The sequence below is a fragment of the Lactuca sativa genome, chromosome 2 (genome assembly GCF_002870075.4).
Source record: "Lactuca sativa cultivar Salinas chromosome 2, Lsat_Salinas_v11, whole genome shotgun sequence".
NCBI classification, from domain to species: Eukaryota; Viridiplantae; Streptophyta; class Magnoliopsida; order Asterales; family Asteraceae; genus Lactuca; species Lactuca sativa.
The window spans coordinates 171914407-171925754 of record NC_056624.2 but is presented as its reverse complement, the minus strand read 5'-3'; the positions used below and the strand labels follow the sequence as shown (position 1 = coordinate 171925754).

At 31.6% G+C, this 11348-nt stretch overlaps 1 protein-coding gene across 1 annotated transcript; it reads right to left on the bottom strand.

Annotated features, from left to right (window-relative positions):
* Window positions 1-4647: 4647 nt before the first annotated feature.
* Window positions 4648-9204, bottom strand: LOC111900252 (probable cytosolic oligopeptidase A). The gene is made up of 16 exons (XM_023896127.3): window positions 8767-9204; window positions 8529-8696; window positions 8215-8338; window positions 7674-7750; window positions 7403-7546; window positions 7074-7304; window positions 6890-6980; window positions 6645-6766; window positions 6456-6563; window positions 6115-6360; window positions 5818-5963; window positions 5619-5736; window positions 5343-5534; window positions 5197-5262; window positions 5039-5110; window positions 4648-4952 (listed from the first exon to the last, which is right to left on the bottom strand). Exons 1-16 carry the CDS (start codon window positions 9181-9183, stop codon window positions 4875-4877), a joined length of 2400 nt encoding a protein of 799 aa, XP_023751895.1. The 5' UTR covers window positions 9184-9204; the 3' UTR covers window positions 4648-4874.
* Between the last annotated feature and the right edge of the window lie 2144 nt (window positions 9205-11348).

Below are 11348 nucleotides of genomic sequence, written 5' to 3'. Positions count from 1 at the left end.
CTAAATCTTAGAAAAAATCATAACTTCCTCATACGAAGTCAGATTTGGGCGTTCTTTTTATCGATGTTCTTATTTTAACATATTCTACGACTTTCGTTTAGATCGCTAAGGCTAAATCTCGCTCTATCATAAATTCACTATTTACGCTTCTCGGTATCGTGCCAGTTCCGTCGCGAAACTTCAACGGGTCATAACTTCTTCGTTATAACTCGGTTTTCGGCGTTCTTTATATGTACGAAAACCTTGTAAAATACTCTACAACTTGGTTAAGATTATTTATTCTAAATAATCTTTTGTCGAAAAGTCGTTTTCGACCCCTATTGCCTCTAATTTGACTAGCCCAGATTTGCGGGCGTTACATTAGATACATATAATCACATGTGTATTTAGTCACATGTGATTATATGTATTTAATCACATGTGATTTATGTGGACAAGATTTGTTTTCGCGTTCTTGATTCAATAGTTGCTCTCTTGTATTTAATCACAAGTGATTAAATGTATTTAATCAAATACAAATAAAATGGACAAAAAAATTATTGAATTGAGAATGTGAAAATGAATCTTTTCCACATAAATCATTTGTGATTAGATACATATAATCACATGTGATTAAATGTGATTAGATATATTTAATCGCAGATGTCATTAACGCGCTCTCGACTCAATAATTATTTTTTTGTCAACTTTAATCATATGTGATTAGATACATATAATCACATGTGATTATATATATCCAATCACATATGATTTATATGAACGATATTCATTTTTGAGTTTTCATTTCAATAATTTTTCTCATATATTTAATCATATGATTATAAGTATTTAGTTATATTTAATCATATGTGAATAGATACATAAATCATATGTGATTAGATTCATATAATCACATGTGATTTGATGTATTTAATCACATATGATTAATGTGGATAAAGATTTGTTTTCACGTTCTTGATTAAATATTTGTTATCGTGTATATAATCACATGTGATTGTATATAGCTAATCACATATGATTTATATAGACAATATTCGTTTTTTTCCAAATAAAATCATATGTGATTAGAAGCATATAATCACATATGATTAAATGTATTTAATCACGTATGATTAAAGTGGAAAAAGCAATTATTGAATCGAGAACGTGAAAATGAATCTTGTCTAGATAAATCATATGTGATTAGATACGTATAATCATATGTGATTATATGCATTTAATCACATATGATATATGTGGACAATATTTATCTTTGTGTTCTCGATTCAATAGTTGTTATTGTGTATATAATCATGTGTGATTATATGTATCTAATCACATATGATTTATATAGACACCATTATTTTTTGTCTGCATAAATCATATGTGATTAGATACATATAATCACATATGATTAAAATGGACAAAGAACAATTATTGAATCGAGAATGTGACAATGAATCTAAACCATATAAATTATATATGATTGGATACATATAATCACATGTGATTATATGTATTTAATCAGATATGATTTATGTAGACAATATTTATTTTTGCGGTTTTGACTGAATAATTACTTTTATATGTATCTAATCACAAATGATTTATATGTGATTATATGTATCTAATCACAAATGATTCATATGAACGATATTTGTTTTTGTATTTTTTATTCAATAAATTTTCTAATGCATTTATTAATATATGATTATGTATTTAATCACATATGATTCAATATTTGTTCTCGTGTATAAAATCACATGTGATTATATGTATCTAATCACATATGATTTATATGGACAATAATCTTTTTTGTCCATATAAATCATATGTGATTAGATACAAATAATCACATGTGATTAGATATATTTAATCACATATGATTAAATTTGAGAAAAAACAATAATTGAATCGACAACATGATAATGAATTTTGTCCACATAACTCATATGTGATTGGATACATATAATCACATGTGATTATATGTATATAATCACATATGATTTAAGGTGGACAAGATTCATTTTTTCCTTCTCGATTCAATAGTTATGCTCATGTACTTAATCACATACGATTATACATATAATCACATGTGATAAAATAAATGAGAACAACTATTGAATCGACAAAGCAAAAATGAATTGTGTCCACATAAATCATATGTGATTAGATTCATATAATCACACGTGATTAGATATATTTAGTCACATATGATTAATTTGAATAAAGATTTGTTTTCGTGTTCTTGGTTCAATATTTGTTATCGTGTATATAATCACATGTAATTGTATGTATATAATCACATATGATTTTTTACAGACAATATTCGTTTTTCCAAATAAAATGATATATGATTAGAAATATATAATCACATCCAATTAAATGTATTTAATCACATATGATTAAAGTGGAAAAAAAACAATTATTGAATCGAGAACGTGGAAATGAATCTTAGCGACATAAATCATATGTGATTAGATACACATAATCACATGTTATTATATGTATCTAATCACATATTATTTATATGGGCAATAATCATTTTCGTGTTCTCGATTCAATAGTTGTTCTCGTGTATTTAATCAAATGTGATTAGAGTTACTAAAAAAAACTATTGAATCAAGAACGTGAAAATGAATATTGTCCATATAAATATATATGATTAGATACATATAATCACATGTAATTAATGTATTTAATCAGATATGATTTATGTGGAAAGTATTTATTTTCGTGAACTTTGTCCAACACCCCCACCATCAGCACATGTGATTTATGTATACATATGATTTATATGGATAAGATTGATTTTTGTCTATAATTTTATGTATACATATGATTTATATGGATAAGATTGATTTTTGTCTAAATAAATTATATGTGATTAGCTACCTATAATCATATATGATTAGATACACAAGAATAACAAAAATGTATTTTATCCACATAAATCACATGTGATTAGACATATATAATCACATGTGATTCTATGTTTTAATCATATATGATTTATGTAAACAAAATGCATTTTCGCATTGTCGATTCATTAATTGTTCTCTTATATTTAATCACATGTGATTATATATATCTACTCACATATGATATGTGTGAAAAAGATTTCTTTTCAAGTGTTTGATTCAACAATTATTCTCATATATATATAATCACATGTGATTATATGTATTTAATCACATATGATTAATATGAAAAAAAAACAATTATTAAATTGAGAATGCGAAAACGAATCTTGTCAACATAAATCACATGAGATTGAATACATATAATACATGTGATTAAATACATGAGAAAATTTATTGAATTGAAAATGCGAAAACGAATTTGTTCCATATAAATCATATGTGATTGGATACATGTAATCACAGATGTATCCAATCACATATGATTTACATGGAACAAATTCGTTTTCAAGCTCTTGATTCAATAGTTATCTCATGTATTTAATGTGATTAAATACACAAGAACAACTATCACATTAAATACACAAGAACAACTATTGAATCGAGAAAGAAAAAAGGTTATACAATTGATGAATATATAAATTAACATTAACTTACGCTCATAATTAATGGGATTAATTTATCAACTTTTATTATTTATTGTTTGAAAAAGATAGCACATTGTTATAAGTACATTTTCAAAGTTAAAAATATGCTAATAGATTTAAAGCTGAAAACAATATGTATAAGAAATTTCCTTTGTTTCCTTAGTCCCACAAGGCTACAAGCATCAAACAAAAAAGACACTACAAAAAGCAAGGGTGGAGTAGCTTTGAGAAGCACATGCTTTACATGTTTAAGCCGTGTGAAAAGTTTGGGCTTGAAATAGCCTCTATTGTTTAAAACTTTAAAATTTTCTTTTGACAAGTTTAATGTCTAATCAGTTTGGTTTTCTCTAACTCATTTGAGGTTGTTTGATGTGGTCTAAGTTGGACTGAATTTTACAACATATATTGCGGTTTGGGGTAAAAAAAAACGGAACCGCATTGTTTAAAACCGAAAACTGGAATACCACAACTGATTGGTTTGGTGCGGTTTCAGTTTTGAAAATCAAAAAACCGATTATTGCGGTTTTCGGTTTGGTTTTGGTTAGAAACTGCATTATGCTTACCCTTAATTTTAACGTCGTAATGATCTCAAAACATCTTTCACTCAGATGCATGGCTCTATTTCGATAATGTAGTCAGTTTGTGAGGGCCTCATCCCGACAAAAAAAATGTTTGACGTTATAATGTGTCTGATTCCAAATGACATCATCCATGTTTATACGCAAGGGAAAAATGGTCAAAAGTGTTGTCTTAAAAAACAAGCATTTTTATATTAAAAACGTCTAGTAGCCAAACATGTCCAAACCCGAACACGTAAAGTTTAAACTTTTCTAGTGTTTGATCCGTTGTATGAAAACTTTATAATAATATCTATCTCACTCGAGTATTCCATTTTTAAGTGCATGACAGTATTATAAATAAAAAACAATGTATTTTTTTATAGTTAGGGTTGATGGCATCTCATTTGAGCAACAATGGGTGGAGGTGCAGTAAGTAGTAGTCCATTACTCCATTCCATTTCCACCACCACCAAATAAGCACATTGGAATATTTGCACCACTAAATAGATTGAAAAAAAAACACCAAACCAAACCAAACCATTCTAAAAGTGAGATTTTAGTTTTTGTTGATTGTGCAAGCAAAGCAAACCAAAGCAAATGTATCATCCATCATTTTGGCTTTTGCTATTTAAAGGTTCATTTAGAAACGTCATCTCATGTGCGTGCATGCATGCATCATACTTTTAATTCAAGAAAAAACCAAATCATATGCTGCTGCTGATGGTGATGAATAAAAGGACCAACAACTTCTTTTTCCCTGTTCATGTTCATGCAGTTTGTAACAGCCCATTGTGCCTCAGAAGTGGCTCAGGAGATGGTTCCCTCCCACGAAATTCAACAAAAACCTGTCATGTACGTCATCATAACATAATAATCAAATTTACAAAATTGTATTGTTGAAAAGGGGACATTGTCTAAGTAAGTAACTAACCTCTAGTGGAGCTTTTCCACCTCCCAGTGCAAGAATAGTTTCACGGAACCTCTTCCCTGTCTCTCTCACCGCCTGTTTAATTGTTATTATTATTAATTATTAATCTGTTGATGAAAATATTATTATTATTATTATTATATGTACAAATATCATCATACCTTGTCATCATTTAATCCAGCATCCTCAAATGCCGAAAAAGCATCAGCAGACAACACCTCCGCCCACTTCAAAAATAATCATAATCAAAAACCATTAGCAATTTAATTTAGCATAAAGAATAAAAGTATATAAGATGGATAGATACCTTATAACTGTAGTATCCAGCAGCATAACCACCTGCAAAAATATGGCTAAAACCACAAAGGAACCTGTCTTCCTCAAGCGGGGCAAGTACTTGAGTTTTTTCACTCACTCTTCTGTCAACATCATAGATCGACTCCGACCCACCAGGTACATACTTGCTATGTAGCTCCAGGTCAACCGTTGCAAATTTTAGCTAACAACATGTCATTAATTTATTTATCTATTTACCATTTACTATTATTATTTTATTTGATAAATGAATTAATGTGAATCTCACCTGACGTAGGCTAAGGGTGCCAGCACGGAAAGTTCTAGCAGCAAGAAGCTTTTGATATATCTCTTCAGGGAGAGTCTCTCCGGTTTCATAATGTTTTGCAATACTCATCAACGTATCCCTGTAGTGTCTCATATATTAATTATTTTTTTATTTTCTGGGTTCAAAAAATGATTTGATTCTATATTATATAGGTACCTACCTATGGTAGCACCAATTTTCCATGAACTGGGAGGGTAATTCAACAGCATCCCACTCTATGCCACGAATACCAGCAACAAGACCTTCATCTTGTCTTGTTAGCATGTGCTGAAGTGCATGACCAAACTCATGGAACACAGTCTCCACCTAAATTAATAACCAAAAATATATATGCCCAAACTCAAATGGATTCCTTGGATTAATTAAGAGCTTTCAACCAAAATATAAACAACACAAGTTTACACACGTTACATTACATCATATTTTCATCATCTCATTTTGCTATGCATGTATGTACCTCACGAAATGTCATAAGGCTTGGCTTGTCTCCAACAGGTGGCATTTGATTGCAGACCATATGGGCAATTGGTAACCTAACAGAGCTTTTATCATCTGATAATACACGACTTCTTGCAACAACTTCATCCATCCATGCACCACCTCTTTTCTCAGCTGGGCGGGAGTATGGGTCAAAGTAAAAATAGGAAATGGGTTTCCCTGATAAATCCTTGATACGATAAAATCTGACATCAGCATTCCAAACCTACACATTTAGAAGAAAAAAAAAATACATAAGAATGAAAAGAAATCCCAGATGATAAAAGAAATAGATAATTTAGAATCTAGATTATATCTTACTGGTGCTAAACCATCAGCTGCTTCAACATCAATGCCAAATAGCATCTTCACTAGGTTGAAAAGGCCATCCATCACTTTAGGCAATGAAAAATATGGCCGAAGTTCTTCCTGCAGTATATATAAATACATATGTCTATTATTTGTGAATGAAAAGGGGGTATTATTTATTAATGATGTTAGTTTCAGAACCTCATTTATATCATATTTTGATTCGCGTAGCCTCTCACTCCAAAAGGCGATATCCCAGTGGTTCAAGTCATCAGCTTCAGGGGCACCTTTACTTTTGGCAAACTGCTTCAGATCTTTCATATCTACAAGATACACAGGAATAGGTATCATGAACCATTTTTCAATAGAATGTTAGTGAAAAGAACATCAACAATATAAAATGGAATCAAATATAACACTGAATGTTTAAAAGATAATGATATTACCCTGAACTGCAGCATTCCAGGAAGCACTTCTGAGCTTTTCAAGAAGCTCTTCTGCTTTACTAACAGTAGCCATCTTGGTTGCCATACTTACCTGATAATAAAATTCCCAATAACCCAATCATATAAAGTAACTAAGAAGCTATAAGCTAGATGGGAAGTATAACCAATGAACAGAAATTCAGACCTCTGCATAGTTATTGTAGCCAAGAAGTTTAGCCTTTTCCAATCTAAGTTTCAGAATTTGTTCGATAACTGGAGTATTATCTAGTTTTCCAACAGATGAACGGGTTATATAAACATCATAAACTTCCCTCCGTAAAGCTCGGTTCTTGGCATGTTGCATGACAGACATGAAACTTGGAGCATCCAATGTAAACACCCATGGCCCATTTTCAGCAGTGGCATTTTCATGACCCTGGATTCAAATATGCATATAATGAAATAAGGACAATTGGGACACTGGTTACATAATAGAAGCACCCAATAACATTAAGCTCACAAGATGACAAGAACCTTAGATATGGCTGTTTGTGCAGCTAAGCCAAGAGCTGTAGCTGGCAATCCTTCGATTTCCTTTTTGTCAGTTACTAGTCTTGCATAAATCTTAGTGGCATCCAAAACATTCTCCTCAAATTTTCGAGAAAGCTTTGTCAGTTCCTGAAGATCAGTTCACAAAGAATGACAAAATAGTTAGGGAACTTGATAACAGGAAACATAATTTGAATTAAACTTGAACAAGCAACAACAAAACAATTCTAAGTTCCTGAATAATAACGGATCAAACCTGTTGAATTTTGTTAAATTCTTCTCTCTTAGAATCTTCGAGGGAGACACCACTAAGAACAGCCTCCTTTAGTGATGCTGCATGTGTAAACAAATTGAGATATGTCAGACCAAATGTACATGTACAGATGCTTGATATCACATGATATGGCATACATCGAATTGAGACTTATTTGCGATAACAAAAACTTTAGGTCATAATAAAAAATTTAAAAAGGTGCAAATGCTTATTAAAGGTCTGATTAATATGGTGCAAAACCAAGGAAAGGCTTTAGGGATATGGTTGATAATTGCAAAGAATATTCGTTCTTGGACTCTAAAGAAGTTATGCAGTTTCTATGTGGTTGATGTAAAAGATTTGCTAGCACCATGCTTCAGTTGATATCAACACACGATTGAACCGAGAACTTGGAGATAGTTGGTTTACATCATAATCATACAAACATTTATAAGTTGGACACAATAAACTTGAAGTGATAACTGATAAGCACAATAAAATAACCACTGTTCTCTGACAATCAGAAGAACTTGAACATACTTACATTCAACAATTCGCTTCTGAGCATCACTTAGTCCTGCCCAGTCCGGTGACTCCCTTATAGCCTTAAAAGCGTTGTATATAGGTTTACTTTGACCCAATTTCAAGTCAAATTCGACTTTCTCAGGCTGCAACAAGAATTTAAGCAAAGTCAGAAGATGACAACATCCATTTCCTCTATATAATATACTGTATCAACTAAAGTTTTACCTTCGAAATGAAAACACGTATAAACGCACATAAGCAGACGTCATTATATGTATAGATATTGCCTTTTCAAAAGGTAAATCATATCAGCCAAAAGTAATAGAAATAAACCTGGATTTCTTCGATAGCAGAACGTAGTTCAGGAGTATCTTTAACAGACTTAAGATGATTAACAGCTCCCCAAACAACACTCAACCGATCCAGCATCTTCTCTAACGGTTCCACCAGCTTCGGCCACGACGGCTCCACAGTTTTCTCCAATTCAACCAAATCGCTGTCCTGCAATGTTTTTTTTCCCCAAATCAGCAATCGAATAAACACAAATTTATAATCAATCACACAGACTTACAAGCTTCTTCAACAAGGCACGCATCCCAGGGCGCACATGAGAGGCATCGATTGCATCAAACGGAGGGAACACAAAGTCCTTCAATAGAGGATTATCATCAGAAACCGTCGACATTAAGGATGGTAGTGTGGCGGAGCAGAATGAACCACGGCGATGAGCGGCGGCGGGGGAAAGCGAAGGTGAGTAGGAGTGGCGGAGGAGAGTGCTGCGAGGAGGAAGAGGTAGGCAGAATAAGAAGGAAGGAGACCAGAGGGGGCAGATGCGAGATTTAAGAAGATGTTTAGGTGTGGAAGATGAAGAAGAGCATAGGGGACGATGGAAAGAGCGAACAAGGGAAATGACGATAGCCATCGCAACTACCACGATAACACGGGTAGTAGTTCCGAGACTCCCGACGAACGTGATCTTTCTCCTCATTTTCCTTTTTCTTTTTTCTATTTTTTGTTTTGTTTTCTGTTAATTCATGATGTAAATTTGAACACGCCGTTGGAAGACAAATGAATAACTTCTTGTAGAACTATTATCATATTAGATAAATATTTATATTTATGTAATATTACATAAATAAAATTAAGTCTTTCTAAGAAGCATTTAATATTTATATTTATGCAATATTACACAAATAAAATTAAGTCTTTCTAAGAAGCATTTTGTTTTCTTATGTTAAAAGAAACAACTTAAACATATAATAAAAATCCACTAATTAGAAAAAGATATTTCATCTAACGATTAAGCAAAGAATCGAAGACTTTCGTGTATACGTGTTAAACAATGCTTAAAATTATTCTTTCCTTACAATATTATAGAAGGGATTCCTCTTATTCTTGCTAAAGGATACTCGAAGGAATTAGCAGAGTCATTATATTTCATTTTAACATTATATTTATATTTATATGTGTAATATTCACCGTTTCTCAAATAAGCTTATTATAGATAGCTAGAAATTAAAACTATCATCGCAACTAAAATGATATAAATTAGGGGCGGCTCAACCATATTCGAGGCTCTAAGTGAACTAAAAACATGAGGTTCTTTCGTTCCAACCTTGTTCTGTAATAAAAATAAATATAAAAATGAAGATTGTCTTTTTTTTTTCTTTGTTTAAACTTGCAGTGTTTTAGTTAAAATAAGAATTCAAACTTGCAGGATTATTTCAACTCAAAAATACTCAACTCAACAAAAATATCAATGAACAAACCGGTAGCCACATACATAGAAATTAATCAATAGATAAGTTAAGATTGTCTTTTTTTTCTCTCTTTAAACTTATAGTGTTTTTTTCTCTTTTTAAACACAAATTCACAAAAATACAACTCACAAGATATAAACAAATTAAGGTTTACCAGTTTAGTTTATCAAATCATATAAATCTTGTAATACCTTGACAAGAAGTAAATAAATTAAGATTCAGTTTACCATCAACACAAAAAATGAATGAAAATACTAACTCAGAAGATCAAAAATCAAACAGCAACAAAGAAATCGAGAGGTATCAAGTGAAAACAGATAATGAAAAAATCAACTGTTAACCCTAATAGATAATCAAATAATGGAAAAATCAAGTGAAAAAACAAAGCACATACCTTAGTCATTAGAGAACTTCATCGGTCTTCATAGTAGCCGAGAATGGAGGAGGAAGAAGAAAAGAAGTTATTTCAGCGGTTCAACATTTCTTTTAGTGTCAGTTCAAGAATCGAGATTGAAGAAGCCTACTAGAATCGAGAAAGGGGAATCAGTCAATCAGAGATTAATTCCGCGAGAATGGAGAAGGAATGAAGAAGTGTGATCGTCGCTTTTGATTTGAGGCGTCGTATGTGTATCAACGAATGCAGAAACCGAGAAGAGAAATATGGAATCGACATTAGAGGATTTGGTTTAAGTGGCCCCCCTAAAAAATGGGGCCCTAAGCCCTAACTTATATTTTCAATACATCAGGTCGGCCCTGATATAAATTCTAGCTTGCTTTAGAATGATAGGCATGAGGCGATTTAAAGAAAGACCAAACTAGGTTGTTAGATAGGACCTATGTGAACATAATTAAATTAAACTAAGTGTTCATGTTGTTTGAGGTGATCTGTGTGTATTCTTTTTTTTTTTTTGTTCATTCGAATGGTTTCTGTGAACAGAGACGGACGTAGGAATGTGTAAAGTAGGTGCACCCAAAAAAATTTCAATCAAATATAATAACATAAAAAAAATTTAGGAGTACATTAAATATAACAGACTAGTATACACAAAATTTGTGAAACGCAAATTAGTCATTTCATTGGTAGGTTCTTGGTCTCGTGGGAGTTTCTTTTTGATATTTATTGTTGGTGTACAAAGTTTTAAATGCAATATTTATACCAAAAAAATCATTCCCATGTCAATAAGGAAGTTTTCATCATTTTTAAAAGAGAAATTAAATATGCTCATACTTTTCGTCATACTTATACTTATACTCATGTAAAATGATGGTAAGTATCTTAAAATATCATTAATTTTATCAAAATATGACACGTGTCTAGACCTGACAACGGGGCGGGTTTGGAGCAAATCAACCTTGATCCAAACCCTTTTAATAAATATTAAAGTATGATCCA